The 24379-nt window shown below is 33.8% G+C and overlaps 1 protein-coding gene across 2 annotated transcripts; it reads right to left on the bottom strand.

Moving 5' to 3' along the window:
• Positions 1-6842: 6842 nt before the first annotated feature.
• Positions 6843-24119, bottom strand: LOC145620837 (E3 ubiquitin-protein ligase PRT6-like). Of its 2 annotated transcripts, none has more exons than XM_081675553.1 (18): positions 23478-24119; positions 20492-21577; positions 18223-19298; positions 17896-18036; positions 17438-17681; positions 16603-17343; positions 16133-16318; positions 13218-13852; positions 11908-11962; positions 11191-11833; positions 9944-10152; positions 9324-9856; positions 8922-9026; positions 8754-8820; positions 8541-8618; positions 8225-8293; positions 7625-7944; positions 6843-7070 (listed from the first exon to the last, which is right to left on the bottom strand). In XM_081675553.1, exons 1-17 carry the CDS (start codon positions 23529-23531, stop codon positions 7870-7872), a joined length of 5997 nt encoding a protein of 1998 aa, XP_081531679.1. In that variant the 5' UTR covers positions 23532-24119; the 3' UTR covers positions 6843-7070; positions 7625-7869. The 2 variants fall into 2 exon arrangements, with proteins under 2 accessions (XP_081531679.1, XP_081531680.1); XM_081675554.1 differs by having other exon boundaries at positions 6843-7073.
• Between the last annotated feature and the right edge of the window lie 260 nt (positions 24120-24379).

A 24379-nucleotide genomic window follows, 5' to 3' on the forward strand; every position in this document is an offset into this window, starting at 1 on the left:
TTCTCTTATACTCTACATAATTGGCACTTTTATTTTGTGCCCTTTTTAAAGATTATTTATGGAAAATATTATAGTTGGACTAAGACACTTGGACACTTGGTTATTGGAATTAGTTATATGACATTATCTTAGGGTCATGTGAATCCAAAAGGTGTGGGTATGTAGTTTCACTGATTTTGCGCTCAAATTGGCTACTATTTTCATTACATTGTGAAATTTAGGTGATTTGGTAGGTAATCGGTTTCTACAAGTACGCAACATTATTGTATTAAACTATAAGTTACACACTTATAAGTCATGTGGCTAAATATCAATTATGGGTTCCAAATCTTCCAATGTCCATACTCTTCCGTCCAAATCAAATTCTAACTCGTAACCGTTTTCGAATGCAATATAAAACGATCAAAATATAGTTAGATGTACAAACGTTATCAGATTTATAATCTAAGGTAACTTTAAATGAGAATTATTCTACATACTTATATTTAACTAAGTATACTAAGGGTCAGTTCACATTTACTTAATTTCAATTCAGTTCAGCTCTAATCAGTTCAGTTCAGTTTAGTTCAGCTCCAATCAGTTCATTTCAGTTCAGCTTCTAATTTCTCTCTCTCATAAATATTCATTTCAGCTCAATTCAGTTATGTTCAGTTCAGTTCAGCTCCAATCAGTTCAGTTGAGTTCAGCTCCAATCAGTTCAGTTCAGCTCAGTTCAGTAAATGTGAACAGGCCCTAAGCAAGGTTTGGTGTGTGTATTTGATTGGAAATTTATCTTATACCTTTGAGATTAATTCAAGTTTTTCTAACTACATGTGTGCTTAGCTTGGAGACGTGATCCCTTACCCTTCAAATGTAAGTAAAGGAGGAAGCCCCAATTTTTCTTCTTGATAAACAAAATTTGTATATCAAGTGGCATATTTGTAAATAAATCAACACTTTTGTCTAGTCAACATGATATTTTATCAAGTAACAAATTTGTAAATAAATCAATACTTTTGTCTAGTCAACATGATATTTTTGTAAATAAATCAACAATTATGGGCCCAAATTTTACAAAAGTTGTTGAGTTATTTACATTTTTGCCACTAGATTAACTTGTTTTTTCTCATAAGTAAAGTAAGTGAGACATATGGAATAAAAATGAGATTTAAGCTTCATGCCTTTTATAGAATTGTTGCAACTAACTTGAGACAACTTTGCAAAGAAATTGATGCGAGTAATTTGGAATGGATGGAGTTATTGATACTCCGTATCTTAAAGTTTAAGTAAATTTTTTTTTTTTTTTTTTGGTGTTTAGAGAGCCACAAGGGCGGAGGTGAGAATCGATCCCAAGATCTCCTGAAATTGGGAGGGAGCTCTAACCACTTGAGCTATGCCTCACTTTCTAAGTAAATTTTATTTCAAATGGGCTAAAGTATATTTTTTTAATTTTTTTTTTTCCTATGCTACCCTTTCATTTTTATTTGAGTACGTGGTGCATGTTGGTACTTAGGAAATCATATTGCATGTATTTATTTCCAAAAAAAAAAAAAGAAAAAATATTGCATGTATGTATTATGCTTTTCAAATTATTTGCTGGTCATGACAATTTTCTTAATGAATATGTGACAATCCAACTTTGCTTTTTTTCATTGATGGTGAACAGTTACAAAGTTGTAAAGGAATTTGATTTTGAAGGAGAGTACCACGATGTTGTACGATTCAAAAGTTGAATCGAAGTTATTTGCACTTTTTTTTTTTTTTTTTGGGTCTTTCCCCTTTTCTCTTCCCTATTTGTTGTAACTTTTACAGAAAGTTAAATTGAATTGAAGTTGCAAATTATTTAAAGCCTAGTTTATCTTTGCATGCATGCCCCATACATTTATCTTACCTTTCTTAGTCCCAAGCACAACTTTTTTTTGTGTGTGTGTGTGAATAAATAAAATCAAGTTTAAAAAAATGACAATACAGTTTGTTTATCTATAATTACTAACATGTTTGATTTTGGAGAGCAATAAACCATTATTAACATATTTGTGTTTAGAGAGCAATAAACCATTATTGACAAAGTTAAGAGTTTCATATAATAATTAACCACTATTGTTGAATATATATAAAATTAGTTAGAATGCATTATGTGAAATCGGACTCAGCACAAGTCCTATCACTAATAGCAACAATTTAATAACTTACCTATAGAAATTAATACATCGTCAAGTTTATAGCTTAAATCGACAATATAATAAATTTTAGGATGGATAATATGATTAATTGTTTGGATGATATCAACTGATGATATGATTAATTAATTGACTTGGTTAGATGATAATCTTTCATTGTTTTGAATTATATGATTAATTGTTTGAATGATATTTTTAATTTCTAGGTTGGATGATATATATATATATATATATTCATTGTTTGGATAATATGATTAATTATTTGGATAATATATCTTTTATTTCTAGGTTGGATGATGTCATTCATTGTTTAAATGATATGATTAATTGTTTGGATGATATCTTTAATTTCTAGGTTAGATAGATGCTATTATTCATTTTTGGATGATAATTTCTAAGTTGGAATGTTGGATGATACCTTTAATTTCTAGATTGGAATGTTGGATGATATGATTATTTATTTTGATGATATCTTTAAGCTAGTACGTGTCTAGACTGGATGATATGATTATTAGTTGAATGACATGGTTAATAAGCTGGATGATATCAATAACTACTTGGATAACATCTTTAATTGTCTTGATATGATTAATTAGTTGGATGATATCAGTAACTATATATTTAGATGATATCATTATAATTGATTTAGGATTTATGAAGCTAGGTTGAACTTTCCTTATTTTGGGCTAGCCTCATGAAGCTATAAAAGATATCATCCAAACAATGAATGATATCATCTAAATAGCTACTGGACTGTCCTAAGCTTATAGCTTCTCTTTGATTATGTATTATCAACAAAGATTATAAAAGTAAACAAATTTAATAAATTAAATCAATAATTCATTTAGTTTTATTGATTTTTCAATATCCAATATCAACACTTTAATATTGATACAAGCAAGTGAATTATTGATATAATACAACTAACGACTTCTATAAATCAATATTTCAATATTTGATATCAACACTTAAATATCTTATATATATCAACATTTTAATATATATGATAATATTTTAATAATTGAGATCTAAAAATCCGAAACTTCAATTGTATATATTACACAGTATTAAACCTCACTCAATAACCACAAATACATTATCAATAATCTCCAATGATGAGCTCGCTGATTGCCAAATTGACTTCTCATGTCACTTAAGATTTAATCTCAAGCTAACCCTAATTGTAGCTAATTTCTGCCACACTGATTAGCTACTAGCTTGCTATTTAAATGAACTTTGCTTTCTCTATTAGGTTTTTAAATGTCAATTTATTAATCTCCCATATGTTGAAAACTTTTTCTCAAGCAAATTTTATTTTAGCTCCAATGGTAGCTAGAAAATAGGGACTTTTGAAATTCGCAAGCAAGTATCTAGCTACAGCCAATCAACCATTGGAGTTACTTCAGGGTAGAAAAACAAACTGATATGATAAATCTAACAAAATAAAAATCAATTAAAGTTGGTATAGCTATAAGTAATGATAACACATTAACACCTAATAATGTCAAAAAATCATATACATATATACGCACTAATATAAAGTATCGCGTCACGTCACACGAGTTTCAATCATAGTAAATTTTATTTAAAATTTAACAAGTGCTTATGAACATTCGTTAGAGAATCCGTTAATTGGTTATCAGTTGTTTGTTGTACAATTACTTTCAAACATCGTCATTGTGCATCGGCTCATTAGATTTAAATCTTAATGATTAGTCGCATTCAATTAAGGGGCCACCTTTAATAATCTTACCGACAATCCCCTAAACCAAAGTATTTAAGGCCAATAATGAAACACAACATCCTCTTTTAATTCTCAGAATTTCATATTTGTTTAATTAAATCTTCAAGCAATTAAGTTCTCTTGCTTTGGACAACAAATTAAAATACCTTACGTAGGCGATAAGCCGATAATCATGCAATTATGTCTCATATGATCATCTAATTATGTACGAATTATATTGCAAAATCTTGAATACATAGAGAAATCAACATGAAAATGACATTAAATTTTTTCCAAATTCTTAAAAGCCCACTTTTTCAGCAATTAAAATTGGGCTTGCAGCCTCAGCCACAGTTGTTGACTCTTAAGTTGATAGATGATTGTTGTATTCTTTTGATTTCTAGTAATACACTAGTGTTGCAATACGTAGTAGGAATTAGGAAACAATATAAAATTAAAAAATAAAAATTTTAGATAAAATAATTTTAAACAAAAGACTTAATTTTAACTACTCCCATCATTTTGAGAGTTGACATGCATAATAATACATGCATCAATTGTACTCCATACTCAAAAGAAAACTTTCGGATGGGGTGACAAGAAAATTTGCTACTCCGGTTGGGAGTATGCAATAATTATTGTTGATGATTTGGATAAGCCTTAATTTGTAACTTAGACACCTTCCCCCCTTGAATATCCATGATTATTAAAACGGCATCGTTAGTTGACTCATTAAAACAGTTGTAAGAAACTTTTTGGTGTAGCAGGTCACACCGTGTGTCAAGAGTTATCCGAGTTATTTTCTTAGGGGTTACCCGAGTTATTCAGTTATGGGCTACTTGATTTACTCGGTTAGGGAATACTACAGGGATTCACTCGGTCTAGGGTTACTTGAGGGGTTGCTCGAGTTACTCGGTCAGGGGTTACTCGAGTTAAGCGGTCAGGAGTCATTTAAGGAGTTCGGTTAGGGAGTATTTCGGTCAAGGGTTACTTAAGGAGTTCGGTCAAGGGTTACTCAATCAAGGGTTATTTGAGGGTTTAGTGAGGGGTTACTTCAGGAGTTACTCAGTTAGGGGTTACTCAAGGGGTCCGATCATGTCAGTCAGGGGTTTTTCGAGGGGTTACTTAGTCAGGAGTAACTCAAGTAATCTTTGACAAACTTGATCACCCCAACAACTCGAGTAAACCTTGACCGAGTAACTCGAGTAACCTCTGACCGAATAACTCAAGTAATCCCTGACCGAAAACTCGAGTAACCCCAACAACTCGAGTAACCTCTGACCAAGTAATTCGAGTAACCCCTGCCGCACGTAGCGACGTAGCCAGGATCTTGAAGCTAGGTGGGTCGATGGTTGAATCAATGTATAAATATATGGCTTAGCTTATTATTATAGCAATTTTTTTTGAATCACAATTTTTGAGTTTTGTGAATAATAGATTACATGTTAAAATTATTGGCAATTTATTTTCAATGCTTGATCATTACTCCCGGGTGTACCATGAGCATGGTGCACCCGGTTAAATAAAAAAAAAAGGCAGAAAGAACATCTTGTGTTTCATAAAGAACATACATGTGTTTGACAAAGAGCATGTTTGTATTTGACAAAAAAATGCAGTACCAAAGAACATAAAGATATAACTAAAAGAACGTGATAAAAACTTTTTTAAAATTTCCTAAAAAATTGTACATTAACGAAAAAAATCTAGTGGTGATAAAAAATCGGGTCGGATCGGGCCTTAACATAATTTCTTGTGCCCAACCCTTAAAAACGTAACGGGCTTTGGGTTTTTTGCGGGCCGGGTTCGGATTTTAACTAAACCCATTCTATTTTTAGGAAGGAACGAGCCAGGCTAATGTTGATCACATCTAAAAAAATCTTTATCAAAAATATCATTTCCCCAATAAAAGTTTTCTCTCTCCAAAAATTCGACTTCTCATAATACTTTTAGTTTTTTCTCTCTAATATTATTTTCAATTAAAAACAATTTAAGATTTTATTTTCAAATATCAAAATAACAAATGTTAAAAGAATTTCAGTAAAGAACATATAGTTCATACCTACAGAACACACGGATCAAACTCAAAGAATATATGATAATAAAAGTATTTTAAATATGACATGATAATAAAAATAGAATTTGTGCGTCACTACCTTAAAGAACATAGAGCCAAATTCAAAGAACAAACTTTGTATTATTAAAATCCAAAAACCATGAATATTTAATCAACATATGTTAAATAACAAAGGTTATAATGTAAATAACATATAGTTATAACCAAAGAACACACTGATCACACTTAAAGAACATATTAAAGGTATGTTCTTTGTTAAACACATGTATGTTCTTTATCAAATATCCTTTTTTTTTTTTTTTTTTTAATTTACCCGGGTGTACCATGCACATGGTGCACCCCGGATGTATTATCTTATTTTCAATTTATTTTCCTATGTATAAAACCGGTGTAATTGCACTTGTTGACTATCAACCACTCACTTAAAAAATTAAGAGCTTCTTATTTCATGATTATAAGTAGAGTCAAACCTTGAACCTAGAGGAGCTATTGCAAGCCCAATTACCACTAAGCCACCAAAATTTTAACAAGAAGTATATGAAATTATTTGCATATATACTGAAAAACTATAGGAGCCGATTAATAGAATTAAGGGCCGCGGGTTTGGGCCGGCCTTTGCCAGCCCACCCTATAAGCTCCGCCACTGGCCGCACGATACATCAGGTTGCATACAAAAAATTGTGAACATTTGTGAGTCATTTACATGATTTACATGATTCCATACTTAACATACTTATCAATACACCCAAAAAAAATTAATATTATGAAACTTTATACTTCGTATTATTTACCAACATATTTCATAATAAAATCTGTGTTTACTATTCTTGAAAAAGAAATAATTTTTACTACATTAGTCTAAATCATAGTCAAAGTTTAATTTGATTAGTTCAGAAAAAAAAAAAAATTCAAGGATTAATATGCTGTATGTTTCAAATCAAATGTTGTGCCAAGCATCAATTTTGTACATAAAATCACAATTGTGGTATATCAAAAATCACAAAGTAACAAAAATCAAAAACTTTACAATTATTTGCAAGTTTGTCAATAATATGTACAACTTCGTATAGGTATATATCTTAAAAGAATTTCCCTTCCTTCAATGGTTGTAATCCTGCTTCATTAAAAAAAAAAAAAAAAAATAATAATAATATTTATATGAAACGTTTTGAAAATAATGTAAACTTATAAATAGATCTGTGGAGTACGTAAAGCATCACAAAATATCATTGACACAAATTAGATCCTGCTATGATGTAGATCCTCTTAAAAGAACAAATTCAAAATATATAAAGAAATTCTGCTTCTTCAAATTCCATATTTTTTAGCACAATGTCATGTTCTTTAATCACATTAAATGTCCTTTTCTCTATGTAATTTTTGTTTGAACTTTATGTTGGTTTATTAGAACTGTTTGTTATTTCTGGAGCATCATACCTATCATGTTTTGGATAGTTGGATCTAACCATTGCATCATAGGTAACCACAAGGATAACAATATATGAGATTTTTCACAAATAATAGTTGTTCTACAACCCTACACATATAAGTTCAGCATAAAATCACAACTACAAAACCTCAAATTGCAAGAAACAATATATTATCTTTATGCTTCTAAAAATGGCAAATGTTGCAATCAAACAAAAGCAGTTTGTGAAGAAAGCTTACATGGTTGAATACTTGAAATTTACAAGGGCGCAGCAGGTCAAAACTATGTATGTGGTCATCAGGGTTTGAGGTGTGGACAAGGGTTCATCTCCTATATATATCGTTGTCACTTTTCATGTCAACTCATCTGCAATGCTCGCTTGTAGGTCACAACTATGCATCTGACGTTCTTCATGAACTACGGACACACAATGAAAATACACAAGGACAGTTGTGTACCACACAACCAGAGCTTTTTCTGAGAATTAAACCAAGGAGTAGGGACCGATTGTGGTTTGACGAAGAACTTCGGAGCTTTGATCAAAGCCATGAGAAGCCACCTGAATAAAAAGTGTTAGTGTACAACTGTACAAGAGCTTAAAATAGAAATGAAAAGTGCTAGCGTACAAGAACTTGAAAAAGTGTTAGTGTACAACTGTACAAGAGCTTAAAATAGAAATGAAAAGAGCTAGCGTACAAGAACTTGAAAAAGTGTTAGTAGTAGTACTAATGTATGACACTGGCTATGTCCAAAACCCAAAAAAAAAAACCGTATGACAATGGAGCAACAAAATTGCTAAAAAGAAAGCAACAAAATGATGTTAACATTTCAGCCCTCACCATGTACGTCAAAGCTGCATATCGCTCCTCATTTAGATACAGTGGCTTGCCCCTACGCATTTGAGGATCCTGTGAATAAAATATGAGTAATGGAAAATAAAACTTAGATGATGGAAACCTAATTCAACTTTGTAATTTTCTGACATATAACAAAATAACCAGTCTATCAGTCCACCCTATGGATTAACTGAAACATGAGCATGTTGACTTAATCCGATTGTAGACATACAGTGAGTAAACCATTAGCTATACTTCACTGGACTTTGACAGAACAAAAGTAACTTGCAAAAGAAATCTTCTGATATTTTACTGTTACCTCTTCACCATATGCATCAAGGTAAGGTGAAGGCCAAAGAGCTTTGCGTGCATTTCGCTGAAGTAAAATTGTTGTTTTCTAATCACAAGGGTCAAGAAAAAAAAAATGGTGAAAATCCACACGAAAAAAAAGGCGGAGGGGGTAGGCATATAGTCTCAAGAAAAAGTGAAATCAATGAAAATAATAGCCTGCAAGAGGCCATGGAATCCTTACCCTAATCAAAAGGAACACCCCAGTCGCAGCACCACATGACGTTGCATGAGCTTGGCATTCGCTTCCACTAGATACAATGATAATATCAGAAAGCAGTACCAAAAAAAAAAAAAAAAAAAAATCATTATTCTCTATTGATTCAATAAGAATGGAAAAAGTGATACTAACCTGCAGCAAGAATTCCAGGCTGGAGAGCATAAGCTACCACACAAAAGGCACAAGGCAGGTTCATTTTGCACAGTCTCACAGATTGGACATGGAACTTTTATATACCTGAATTAATTAAACAGCATCATTTCATAGAGAATTTTATCATAATTTAAGCAATACACATAAAAATCTGTTTCAGTTAAATTTAACAGCAACAATGACAATAGCCCATCCTAATCATGACACTAAAGCTTGAACTTAACCTAGCTAACTAGCTTCTAGAGATTTTTTTTTTCATTTTTTTGGGTAGAATTAGCATACTAAAATCAATTCTAAAATCACCCACTCAACGTTTGAAAATAAATAAATTTATAAAAGTTATAAAGTAAAGAGAAAAGTGAAACAAAGCAAAACAAAAACCTCTGCACAAGATCCTGATAAACAGCAGGAAGACGTATCAGCTGAAATGGAACAGCTGGAGTTGAATACAGAGTACGGTGAGCACATTGATCCTCAAAGTCCTTAGAAAAATGATGAAACCATTTTAACATCATTGAACGTAGACCTCCATCTTTAAGAAGAATATCCAGTGGAGGAATTCTAAAAATGTTGCGTAATTCATTTGTCTCATCCCTATTTCCCAGCATACCAGCATCCTCCTGGAAATCAGAGGTACCTATTGATTTATCAAAGTCATCAACCCTCAAAGGGGAAGGTAAAATTTCAGAACACTTGAGAAGTTTCTGTAACAACAGACATCTTCGGAGATATGGTAAGGTTAAATTATCAACCACATCTTTGACATGACAAGACGGGTCGACATGATTTGAAACGAAAATCTGCTTTGTAATGGCAGAATTTTCGGCTAGCTTGGCTATATCAGCAATCAGGCAATCATGGAATCCTAAATCATTCACGTCGCGGTGTGCGTATGAACAGTATGTGAATATAGCCTGAAAAGTTTTAAAAGCATACAGAGATGATGAATCAACACATAGTTGCAGCACCAATAAAGTAATATTTAAGAAATTCTAACACACCTGAATGATAGAGACACCATAAAAGACATGCACAAGAGATAAGAAAGAGTCTCTTGTTGACAGGAATGGAGAGGGAAGGCAAAATAGAACCCACATCAATGTTGCAAAAGGATCATGGATAAGAACAGGGTCTGAAGCTTGATCCCAAAAGTGCATATCAGGATACACTATCTCCCCATTTGCATGTTTTAATATCCACAATAATTTTCCTGAAAAATTAAACTAATCAGATGCAACGCGTTTATGAAATAAGCTCAGCAAATTTAAGAGTCAATATGAGAGAAAATGACGACAGTTAAAGATTTATATAGAACTGCCATCAAACTAAAATCAAAATTTAAGAATATGTATAGACAAGATTGGCACCATAGATCATATTGAGTACTGTCCATGTACCGTGCCTCCAAAAAATAAAAGCATCATTTAGCCAAATATACTTTATTAGATGAAGAGCATACTACACCATTGTAGAATAAACATTATATTATACGGTGTGTAACTTTATGATTCTCATAGAATGCTGAAGTGCAATGCATTAATATAAAAGAAAAAGATGGAAAAATTGATCATATATCGATCCAAGCATTTTTTCACACATTTTTTTTCCCTGAAGCTAGTGAATTGTCTCATTACAAAACATAAATAATTAAACCACTTCTGTCATACACTTAAACACTCCCCAATTTACCCACCCAAAGGGGAAAAAAAAGAAAAAAAAAAGAAAAAAAAAAAATCACCTTTTACAAGGGAAAGCAGAGGTACACACTATATTAATCAAAACCTTTTTTGAAGATCGTCAATACTCAATAGAACTAAAGAGCAAAAGTTAAAATATCTGCAAAATGCAGCAAAAACTGCAAAGACAGACATGAAACTCAAACTAGGAGACCTCAATATCTGCAGGAAAATCTATTCCACCCATGTGGAATTTCAGCTATTCACACTTTCCAGAAATTGGCCAATAGCATATAACTTAGATTTTACTACAACTTACCTAAAATGAATATATTTTTCTCACCTGTCCACCACTAATTCTTTTCAATAAGAGAAGAGCAATTCAGTCAACTACAAATACTGTTTCAAGATGGATACATAAAAGTAATAACATAGAGGGAATATACAGACATCAAACAGATTTTCCCAAAGACAAGTGAATTGCACTCGGTCAGAAACATAGTTTTGTGATGGATATAGTAATAAAGGATATAAACATAAACAATTAAAAAAAAAAAAAAAAAATCTCCTACCTTCTCCACTGATTGCTCCCTCTGGGCACTTATCGTTGTTAATGCCAGAGCAAATGGATGCTGAAAAGAGTTGAAGGCCTCTAAACCTTACAAGCAAATCAGGCAAGTGTGTGCTTCTAGTGCTTTGGATGGCTTTTAACAACATTGGCAGTATAAACCCACAAGATGACCTATATTCATCATACAAAGAACTAAGGCCTTTTCTTGCACTTAGAGAGCTCTTTTCGCAACGAGCTGCAATTTCTGTTGATACAAGTGAATGCTTGAGAGTGGCCCACATAAGAAAAGAAGGGCTCACTCTCCCTGATCTTAAGAAAACATCTTGTTTCCCTGGAAAATACATTTCACTTAGCAATTGGAAGACAGGTTCAAGATTAGGGCTGATCCTTGTATTTCTCTGAATAGGCAAAGCCTTCAGCATTTCACTTCTTGAAACAGTAGAAGCTGCAGTGCGTAACATAGACAAGGCATACTGAAGCCGCAATGAACCATATTCCTCCTTCGATGCAGTCAAAGAGCCAAGAGAATGCATTGAAGGGATATTGAAATTTGTAGGCTGCTCCCAAACATTACGAGAATCACCTGGTACAACAGGTAGTGTAGAATCTGCAAGGCGGCGACATACAGGACAGAGAAACTTACCCTGTAAAGAAGTAATATGTGAAATATAACAAAAAATTGGAAAGAAACAGCACTAAAGATCTTATAGAACTGTACTTGATCTGAATCATCAATAAGTCCGCCTTCAGATACCATTCGTCTACTGATAAGTCTGCAATTTATATCATCAATAACTGTAAACGACTTCTAGAGTAAGAAGACCAGATATAACAAGACAAGAAAGCTATTACCATAGAGATATACCATGCTCTCATTAACTAATTGTCAAGAATTACACTTGATTGTGCAATGCAAAGGACATTTGAAATAAAAAAATAAGGTGTTGTATGAGAAGGCATAAGTATTCAACTTAAATGTGTACAGGTAGGGCAGCTGTTTATGTTAATTATTTATTTATTTTCTCCTTCAAACTAGCACACTAAGTTGAATCTGTCATCACCTACATGATAACCAAAATTATATAGCTTAAACAGAAAGATGCTTCAATCCATTCATTCCTTGAAAAATTGCATTGGTCAATTGCTATTTGCTAATAGCCACCACTATACTGAAAGCACTAATGTCAAGATTGTCAACAACGTGGTAACTCTGGTAAAATTAGTATGAAGCCTATAAATAAAACTTTCACATAAGGATGATAAATTGATTTTACATCTTAAACATTTATTTGTAGCAATGTTATCAAGTGTGGTAACTCTGGTAAGATTAGTACTCTCGTACTACTAATTTTTTTTATATAATCTCTCTCTCTCTCTCTTTTTTTTTTCCTGATCAAATTAAAGTATGATTTTTACAGAATATTATCGGTTTAAGTTGGGGAAATAAAAAAAAACAGAGCCTAATGGTGAAAGGAGGATTAAAACGATAACGGACTCAAATTAAGGAAATGCATGTACTACATCCGTTTCATATTAGTTGCAACTTTGAAATATTTTATATCTCACAAATAATACCCCAAAGTTGCAACTAATATGAAACGGAGGTAGTACTATTTTGTACCTTTAAATGCAAAAAATGTTTCTTTAAACTTTGTTTTTCCTAGGATTTTCCAATGGGATTTCCATCTCCAATCATCCAGTCATCCCTAAAGTTTGAAGTTGCATTTTTTTCATGTCTTTTTATCAATATTTCCAAATCAGTGCACCAAAAAAAAAAAAAAAAAAAAAAAGAAACTACTCACGAATTCTCCCAAAATAGCTTTATTTCTTTTTCTAATATTTCAGAATTTCTTTATGAATTTTTGATTTTTTTTTTTTACCTTTTGGAGACTTTTTCTAACGTTTATCAGTTTCAGATCATCAATTAAACCAAAAATTAATACTGAAAGGGAGAGGTACCCAAAGTGGAATACCTTTGTTTATCTAGAGTAGAAGTCACAGAAAATTGAATCACCAAACAAAACTCACCTTTCATTTGATGACAAATAACTATCAAGACAACCCTGATGAACTGCATGGCCACAAGAGGAAATATAAATCCCATCACAATTTGAGGGGTCAAACCCATCATAAGGAGGAAATATGTTGTTTTGTGAAGTATCCTTATACTGTTTTGTGAGAGCAGCTATGTATTTTCCAAGCAACAGAGAGGCCTGGTTTGATGAACTAGTAGTATCCTCTGCAGTAGAGATTCCTTCACCATTGCTCGTAAAACCAGAGTTGTGATTAAAACTCATCTCTTTGTAAATAGATAAAAATAGATCTTGCTCTAAAGACTCAAGGGAGTATGCAGTCTTATTCCTCATCTCAGCAGTTTTTCCAGGTTTTTTTGTTTTTTGAAGCTCGGGAAACTTAGACTTACAAAAAACTATAAAATTAGTAAGTTCTTCAGGGTGAGCCTGAGCAGCAAACTCATCTATTGCACCTTCAACTAACGGCAACAACTCAGAAGATGGTAAACTCTCCACAGATATGGCATTAGAACCACTAGCAAGAGGATCCTTTTCCGTACATGCTTTTACAGAGCTCTCCAACCCATCAGAATGCCAGCCTTGGTCCCATGCAGAATAAACTCTGTCAACAAAGTTTACAATCCTGGATTTCTGTTTATTTTTCAAAACGAATAATAAAATTAAATAAATTAGTGTTTTAAGCAATATTCGGAAGATTATTGTAGACAATATCTATTAGCCAACAAAACAACACTGATGAGGTTGTCTAAAGAATAATTACCAAAGTAGCAAAAATGAATAAAAAAAAAAAAACAAAAAATACTCCATTCTTGGATTTGAAAGCGGATTAATTAAGCTGATAAGAAAAGCTTGGTCTATTGAGATATGCTAGAAAGCTTGAAAACCAGTGGGTTTCTAAGGATGCACCTTATAAAGACTTATTAAGTGGAATAAGTGAATTTGGAATTTCTCCTCTAGAGCTATGCAAGGAATCAGTATTTGAGGGAGGGGCACATTAGTCATAGCCTATTAGTAGTGTCTTGAGGAATAAGTTAGAGTTAGTTATGAGACTTTTTCTATAAATAGACCTCATTAGGAGGAGTAAGGATCATGTTGAATATTGTGAGGATTCTTATTGGGAGAGAGTGAGCCTCTCGAAAGCTCATGTTAGGAGAGCATCCACCTCTCGAAAGTGGAATTATCGTTTGATTAGTGTAATTCACATATTATCAATACAATTATCATTTTCAGTCCCTAATTTCTGCCATTGTTAAGCTGTAATTATGCCAGAAACCATGCTAATTCCTAGCAAGCTAGAAAAAAGATTTATTTTTTTAGAATTACACAACGAAATGCAGTTATTGGTATTTTGTTGGTTTGTTATTCCGCCTCTTGAACCACAAAATGTGGACCAGATAGGTAACTAAATCGGGTCATAGGGGATGAACTGACCTATATATTCAGAAATGACAAGGTTCAAGCTGCAATAACAATTACAAAGCCTTAATCCCAAAAGGATGGGGTCGGCTGCACGAATCAAGAATTAATTTCTTTTGGTCATCCACAGATTTATCTTTTCTCCCTTATTCGCTATTATCCAGTAATAAATGCTTTTGCAAATCCAATATATTTCATATCGTTTTTAAATCCCTCCATGTCATCTTCGGCCACCCTTGGCTTCTTCTAAAATCTGATCAAGACGTGGCCCACAGGATTAAGTCGTGGTGTTATGTGACCGAAGCATTCCCTCACAGTTGAAGGGAAAATTCTACACTGCCATAAGACCAGTGTTGCTCTATGGTACTGAATGTTGGGTTTCTAAGAAGAAGCACATTAAAAAGATGGAGGTTACAGAAATACGAATGTTAAGGTGGATGTACGGAAACACTATAAAAAAATAGAATCAGAAATGAGGTTATTCGCAAAAAGGTAGGTGTGGTAGGTGTTAAGGAATAATCAAATTTGGTTCATGTAGCTGACCCCACTTATGGGATTAAGGCTTTGTTTGATTGATTGATTGACCTCTCAGATTTCCTTTCTAGAGCATCTACTGGCCTCTGTTGCACATGCCCAATCCAATGTAATTGGTACTCCTTTATTTAATCCTTAATGCATACAGCTCCTACCTGACTGAACATCCTAATTACATTTTTAATGATGATTCCACAACATCCATCTCATCAAGCACATTTTTGGTACACCCATCTTCTAAACTTAATCCTTCCTAAATGCCTCACATTCCAACCCATGAAAGAACTATGTTGTAATAACCACCATATACAATTTTCCATCCAAAACTACAGCCTACAACCGCAAATACAATAAATCCTGGCAGGAACAAGAATTAGTTTTAAAGGGCTGATAATCCAATAGAATTCATTGCTGATAGGATAAAAATTTCTAATAAGATGTATTCTTTGAGGTTACATAAACAATGGAGCTGCTGTGGAATCCCACTAGAAAGAGTTTGATATCAATATCTTTAGAAGGATGTATTCAGTTTAGATTATCCCATCCCACAGGAGGAAAAAACCCACTCTTGATATGCCCAAGGATTGTTGTATAATTGAATTGCAGGCTGGCTATAATACTTTGACTCTTAGAGAAGTCAAAGCTTTGAGGATCAGCCTTGACACAAGTAACGGGAAACTCTCTATTTTCCATTTCAGACAAAAGGAAATTTCGAAAAAATCTAAACCAATCCCACTAGGCCACCACCACCCCAAGCTGGCAAGAAGCCAAAAGAGAAAGATAATTCATGCAGTGTTGTTTTTCCCCAATAGGGCTTTTCATCCATTCTTTTCTTTTGCCTTGATGCCTTCGCCTATCTTAAAAATGGAAGGAAAAAAAAGTTCCCCAAAAAGAAACGCCAATAAAATGGAGATAAAAATACGCCTATTACACTAGGAACGAAGAATGAAATCGGCATACCTGAAGTAAAATAAGGAAAGATATTGGGTTTGTAGAATTGGAATCATGGCAAAGACAACAAACATGTGTCTCTTGCAGTACATTAGAAGCATGTTTCACATTCCCAAAGCCAGAATGATCAGACTCAGTTTCAGCTGAACCCTTAAAGTTTGCTAGAAATTTAGATTGCTCAGCTTTCATTTTTGCCTGTACAATGCAAGAAAAAAATCATATCATAAACAATTATCACAATTCACAACACTTTAAAGCCAAATATGTCAAGAAAGTGACCATTCTAAAGAGTTATATAGCCACATCCAAGGGGAGATTATAGAAAACTGTATGAAATGAAAACATAAATAAAATATTTAACTATTCAATTGAGGTAAGAATCCTATCATTGAATAGCTGAATTCTGCCCTCCTGCACTCTTTCAAGTCCTAATGTCAGTAATCAGGTTTTTTACGCATAGTATAGCCGTGGTGTCTTACCAAAATGGCAGCTTGTCTTTCCCTGGCTTTCATCTTCCGCTTCTTTGTATCAGAAGCTGAACTTAGATCCACTATATCATCAGTTCTGTAATTAACAATTTCAGGAGCAAACTGCTGCAGTTTCACCATGCATTTCGAGTCTAATTCAGCTAACTTCTTTAGCAGAATTTCTACAAGGGAAGAAATATTGAAGTTCCCTGCTTCCGTTGAGCTGACCATGTTTTCTTTCCTGTGCATCCTCATCAACATGACCAGAAGTAATAGTAAGCTCGGGCAACCAGATTCATCATGCAACCCCACTTCACTTTCCTCCGTTGCAACAAACAGCAACGGAAAGCAATCCCCATCATGAGTAGATATACGGCCAGATTTTTTCTCTAAAGAGCAAATATCTAAAGCTAGCGAAAGCAAGTGCAGCGCAGTTATAAGTACCCCATCAGGAGCACGTGACTCTGCTGATCTGTTTTCTTCAACGACAGAGGATTTTGCTGATCTATCTGTAAAGACAGCATAATAGAGGACAGCCTGAATAACCTGGAGGGTAGTCTTGCAAGTAGCTACTCTAGCTATTCCAACTAATGGTTGATAGACGTTTGTCCACTTTGGCAACTGAGTACTCAGGGCTGAAACCCCACAAAATCGAGAGTATCTTTCTTCAGCAACCTGCAAGTCTCTCGGTTTCCAATATGGATGATACAGATCCAGTTCTTTCCAATATGGCGTTCGCAGGGAGTACTTCCCCTGAAGTAAAAAAAATTATGAGACAGAATGAATGAATGAGCCAGACACAGAATGGAAAAGAAAGGAGAAAAGAACAGGCAGATAAAAGGCAAACCTGATTTAATCCTGATGGACTGGAGTATGAAGCAATTTTATCTAAGACCTCCTGTAGCAGATCCAGTTTGCATAGTTCCTTAGGTAGACCCTTGACAAGCTCACTATGTGTAGCATCACCTGCTGCAAGCTTGCAGATCAGTTCTCTTTGCAGACTCTGAGATGTTGTTAGTCCACACAATTGCCTTTCTTTGACTATCTGTATTATTAGAGTGAGCATTTCTTGCATTAAAACAGATTCATACCTGCAGATATGGAAGTAAAAAGTAAACCAATTGTGATAGAAAAAGAGACAATAAGCATCATTAATGAGCCATAAAGCCCAAGTTCAGCACAAAAATAAAAAATAAAATAAAAATAGAATTAGTAGACAAAAGCAAGTTGATTCATATTTCATAAGGAGATCTTCAGGAAATAAATTAACAAGTGTTAGTTATGAAGTTTGAAGAGATGACATACTCACTAACATGCATGAGATCCAAAGCAAGGTAATTGGACAATTGAAAACGTTCTAAAATTCTTTTTACATATAGGTCAGCTGGAGCAAAAGCAGCACATAGCTGCAGCAAAAATAGATCAAGCTCTGACTCTTGATTAGACCTGCAAAAAAGAAAAAAAGTTATAAAAACTAAATGAGCAAGTGGCAGTAATGAACAATACCTTGATATGTGCCCATATTCACAGCCACATCCCGTTCTACTTGCACACAAGCACAATTTACAGATTGATGCATAGCGATAAATAAATGGGTAGATATATTCAGATTTACAAACTCTTTCTACATACCAGCGAATAACGTGATATCGATGATACATTAATATAGCAGAATCGCCATTTTTCCGCCACATCCCAGCACGAACCTGGGAACAAAATACCCTGCTTTGAAGAGGATGCTCCATCATGAATGAAGAAAATCCGTATGGGTGGCAGCCTCTAAGTACTTTTTGAAAAAAATCAAGGTGGTCGGATAAAGGATTCAGATAGGTGAAATCATCCTTATTTGTCAGTACAAAGTCTCCATAATAGTGCCTAAGAGCCTGCTTCAAAATTAAAGACAGCAATCCATGAAAGGGCGTATGTAATGATATCCCCTGTGAGCTTACATCGTAGTCAATATCTGGCCAAACAGATATACTCAACAAAGACAAGGCATCTTTATCAACAGATGTTTCTGATTCCAAGAAATTCACATCCTTATCCACATCCCCAGTATTAACTGGGCAGGCATGTGTCAGTGTCTGAAGTGTACTCCCTGAGGAGACATCAGATGAGTTTGAAGTGTACACCCCTTTTTTGACACTAAATGAGGCCTCCTTGAATGCGGATATGCAATATGAAATGTCGCTAGTGACATGAGAAACAAGATTACTATCTGCCAACCAACAGTCTATAGCCTTTGTTGTCTCAAAAGCCAACTGTAAGACAGAAGGCAAAACTACAAAATCTTGATTTGCGCCCAACTTCTGTGATGAAACTTCACCAGAAAGCCTTCCAACTTCAGCTAGTTTTTTACTATATTCATCATCAGTGTCTTTTTTCTCTCTCTCAGAAGAAGCCTCATCCATCTCTTTACTACCATAGTCAGAACCAGAGAAAGCACCCTTTACTAAAAGAAAATGAATTTTGGCAATATTATTGCACATATCAAAAGGTAGCTCAGCATTTACATCTTCTCTAAAGTTGGTTCTTTCTCGTTGTTGAGGATTCATGCCTTGCACTAAAGACATAATTTGCAACCAATCTTTGACAATGTCGAATCGTTCATGTGTCACATACTTTAGTAGATCAGAATGGCTTAGAACATGATTAATGTCTTTCACGACACGGATACATAGATTGTGTACAGCTGGCCACATGCTAAACTGCATAGTAATTTCCAAACAGCATATCAAGGCATAAGATATGGAATGCCTACTAATAGTAATTTATTCAAATAAAAAATGGTAGCATTCTTCGAAGATGAAAAAAAAAAAAATGAAACACATAATAAATCTAGAGTACGAGCCTGATACAGGAAATAATCATTTGAAAAAAAAAAGGAATAAATAGTTAATAAAGTCATATCAAATACTCTAATCCCTACCTTATTTAAGAGCAACAATTTCCAAAAACGGCCAATATTTTTAAAGAGCAAATCCTCCATTAGCCTCTACTCTCCTCAATTTATTTACGATATAATAAGTTCATATAAGGGCGCGTTCACATAAGATTAAATAAGGGCTGATAAGTTCACAAAAGATAAGATAGGGTTAATACGTTCCAATAGAGTCTAACAAGACCTTATAATAAGGTCCAATAAAGTCAAGGTTCGAACATTTAAAAAAAAAAAAAAAGGTCCAATAATGTGAGGTAACATAAGATCAGATAAGAAAATGGCTAATAAGTTGAAATAACATAAGGGCTAATAAAGTAATAAGTTCAGAAAAGAAAAGTTTAGGGCTAATAAAATAAGATAAGTGAAATTTCAAGTGAAGTGAACAATACCTAATGTATAATATTCTCCATTATGGTACAATATCTTTCCTCCCACGGTCCACACTCACATTTCTTCTTATGTTATTTCCTCTCACATCTTTAACTTTAGAATAAAATATGAAACCACTCTCTTTAATTTATAATTTCCCTGCAAACCCCAATTACACAATATTTTAACAAATTTAACTCAGCCACCTAAATTCCATGCTAGACGAAGTGTAGCACTTATATTAAAACAGAGGGAGTACCACATGAATCATCAGCATACTTGCCCTTGCCTTTGTACAGAAATACTATAGAAAATTGAGAAACAAAATTACATAAGTTACCCAACAACTCTCACAGAAGCACTTGTGATCTTGCTCTAAATAGAAAGGCATAGCTCTCAAAACATATCATCACTTAACCCCCCTCCCATCCCACAATACATCAGAGATCAAACCTAACTAATACACGATATTGTGGGCAAGTCCATTACGTTACGCTTTATAACCAAGGCTCATATTACATAAGCGTAATTACAAGCTCACAACAAATAAACAGAACTAATAATAATTAAAAATAAATAAATAAAAATTACCTGAATACGGCCATCATTTCCGCAACAAGAAAAGAGAATCTCCCCCAGACATCTTAACAGCACAGCCAAGAGATTACGCTCCTTTACAAGATGTGGGGCCAGTGTTGGCACAGTAAAAATGTGCACAGAAAACTTCATCACTAGAGAATTATGAAAGTCATAGCTAGATGTCTTAAGAAGCTCAGAAACAGTAACAGAGTAATACTCTGTGAATACTTCCGCAAAATCTTGCTTAAATATAGGTTCACACAGAAGCTTCAGTAGCAACTCATGCAACTTCTTTGTGACATCAGAACTTAAGAACCTCTCAGATCTTACCAACAATTTCAGTAAATCAACTGTGTGAATCAACCTCTTAGAAACAAAACTCAGCAAACTTTCACTGTGATTGCAGAAGTCCAGAAGCATCTCCACCACACTGTAGGAAAGCTCATTAACAACTTTTCTCAGCTCAGTACCATGTTTATAGGTTGACTCTCTTCTTAACATGTTGTCTTTCCAGAACTTGAGAAGCAGGTCCAAGACTGGTTCCACTGAACTGGCTATCTCATCTGGAAGAGGCTGTATCTGTTCTGCGCCTTTGTGCTCTGAACAAAAGCCCTCTCGTTTCCATGCAGACTCATCGCCACAATCACAGCATCCCTCACCAGGAGTTGTGGTAAAAAAGTCATGATTCTCGTGATTTCCTTTCTGGAAACAAGGAAGACAGATTGCACAAGCTGGGTCATGTCCACAGGTATTACAGCGAAATGCTAAATCATTTTTCCTCCAAATAACACCACACACACCACGCTGACCAACATTTAAATTAGCCAGGTTATTCAGTGCGATATTTGGTTCGTGCCCAAACATCAACCACTTTAACCAATACATACTTTCATGATAGACATCTTTCAAGTTCATATGGTCCAATGCTTTTTTAGACCCAAATTTCCTTTCACAAACCACCCCTGCAATACCTAGGTCTGTAGGTAAAATGACTGAGACTATTTCAGACAACAAGGGTTTGTTGTTTTTAATAAAACACACCAAACCAGGCTGGAGATCTCTTAGGTACTCCTCGGGAACACCAATCATGGATAGTCCCTGCCAAAGAAGACAATCACCATTTAGCAAAGTATAATGCCAAGATAATTGTATGTACATATTACAAAGGGGTTGTCAATTGTGTGTGGGCCATTGTGTGCATGTCATCATTCGACATAAAAAATACTGCTCCCTCTGTTTCTAAATGTTCTTGTTTTGACCCTTTTTTTTTTTTGAGAGAGAATCAACGTCAAAGCAATATGTATACACGTAGGCACGCACAAAGCGCCAAAGGAGACATGCACAAAATCCTTGGCACACTGTACATGTCTCCTTGGTTTCTCCATAAATCCCAATATCCCAACACATCCAGGTTAATGTTTTCTGCTTTTAAATACTATCTCCGTTAACGGTTATTTGCAACATATACTATAAATGAATGCTAACTATTATGTGCAACAAATGTTTTTTTTTCTATTTTAGGTAATTACTTCTCTCTATCTCTCTCCTCATCACATGCACCCAACTTTTTCTCTCTCCATTTTACTCTCACAAACAAATTTTGCCTAAGAGTCCGCAAACACCCCCTTTGTTGCAAATAATAGTTAACGGAGGAAGTATATCATTTTAAGTTAACATTTCCTTTTTTTTTTTTTTTTTTTTTTTTTTTTTTTTTTTTTTGGGTTTTATAAGAGCATAACTTTATCATAAATATGCTTGTTCTGGAAGGGACATACTATAACTCCCCTCCTTTCTTAGGAAAGGAACCTTGTGAGACACAATGATGCATTTATGCAACCATGTGAATTCTACCCTATACAGAATGTATATCATACTACCTTCGTTAACTTTTAGTTGTAGTATTAGACAACGATACAAGCAGATGTGTATACTATCATATACTTCAAATCAAAAGCCTCTAAAGAGGCCTAAATATTTCCAACACATGTATTAAAGATAATTGTACAAATCTTAATATAGATTTCTTTATATTAAAAAGATCCTCATTGATAAACCTTCTTAAAAACAAATCTCCACTAAAATGCACAACTCAATTTATTCAACTGATAATGGAAATCATTTTTGAAGGATTTCAGAACATTATGGTTGATAGCATAACTGAAAATATAGCATAGACATCTAATAAGAATTCCCATACTATGATATCACTTTTTTTATTCAGGCTTCATGGCTCTATAAAGATCATTTAACAAAAGAACATAATTTATAACCCACAACTTACAATGCCTCCCTAATGTCTCTAAGCCCCCACTCACTTCTAAGTTGCACATTTGAGCTTTGGCGTCGAGTTCTACTCAGGCTTGACGGTTGACTACTTTTGTAGAACACGACTACGTGTCTCAAACTTGAGTGTAATATGAAATTATAGCATGTAAAGGCATGCATAATCTGTAGCAAAGCTAATCGTGATGTCGACTACATTACTAGGGTCATCATGTGCAGATTCATCAAGATATAAACCTTCTTTCAAACAATAAATTAGTAATTTCCTAGTTTACATGTATAATTAGGGTGTATTGTGAACAATACAACCTTAATTCTTGTAGACATTCTAATAATTACCCTAAATTGTGTAAAAAAAAGGGCAAATTTTGCATTAATTCCGGCCAAAAATCAAACTTTCTAATCGTTAACAAATTATGACAATCTACCTTGATTAAGTTTATTCAGCAACACTAGCATACCCAAAAAAACCTACTAATCAAAAAACAAATAATAAAGAATCCGGATTTTGTTTAGAATTTTACAAATATAATTGCTAATTGTTAATTTGTTAGTAGCAGAAATTGAAAGGTTAATCAGGGAATATCAAATATCTTAATTGATTTAAGTCTCGGAAAACCTAAAATCAAATTCCGTCTACATCATTTGCCCTTTGCGACTATCTCTACCACCAAGAATCCAAAATCCAAAAAGACAAATAGAAGAAGAGCATGACCTGAATGATACGATGACGAGGAGAGAGAGTGGACGACTGCGAAGCGATGTCCATTATAATAATTCAAAGTTCCTCAATCGAAGATATTCCGGCGTCAGTTGGTCATCAATGGCAATTGATAGTAAGTTCAACCTCCGATGATAATCGCAGTAGAATTGAAGGGAATGAAGTTATGAACAGATTCAGATGATAATACCACAACTATATATGAGTTGACGACCAAATTGATGAACAAGAATATTGGTGATGATAATATATGACCTGAATCACTGTAATGAGCTAATGACTAATGAAAGAGACTAAAAGACGGTACAAGAGAGTTGGAATGTTTATTTGGCGGGGAGAAGACTTTTACTCCTTTTTCTTTTTTTAACATTTCTATAAAAAAAATTTTAAAAAATTAGAAAAAATAAATAAATAAATAAACAAACAAACAAACTTATGGGTGTGTATAGAACTATAGACTACATGTCATAATTTAAACAATATTTAGCAAAAATGATTTAAATTAAATAAAAATAAATCCAATTTAGCATAAATTAGTTAAATTCAGCAAAAAAAAAAAAGAAAAAAAAAAGTTCAGTTTAATAAAAATAAAGCAAAAAAATTCACCACAAAGATATACCATACTCTCACCAACTGTTTGCCATGAATAAAAAATTAAAAGTTGATTGTGCAATGCACATAAGTACATAACATTAAAATGAGCTAAAAAGAGAAAACAAAGTAAAGAAAGTGAATTAGTGAACAACAAAAAGTACATTTAATAGACTGCTGTGAATTACCATAGCTTGGGCATCATAAATGGTAGAACATAGGTAGAAGATGATAATTCCACTTTTGAGAGGTAGATTCTTTCCCAATTTAGCCTTTTAAGCTAACCCAAAGCTTTCAACATTTCG

Source organism: Chenopodium album, chromosome 27 (assembly GCF_948465745.1).
Source record: "Chenopodium album chromosome 27, dcCheAlbu1.1, whole genome shotgun sequence".
In the NCBI taxonomy this organism is placed as follows: domain Eukaryota; kingdom Viridiplantae; phylum Streptophyta; class Magnoliopsida; order Caryophyllales; family Amaranthaceae; genus Chenopodium; species Chenopodium album.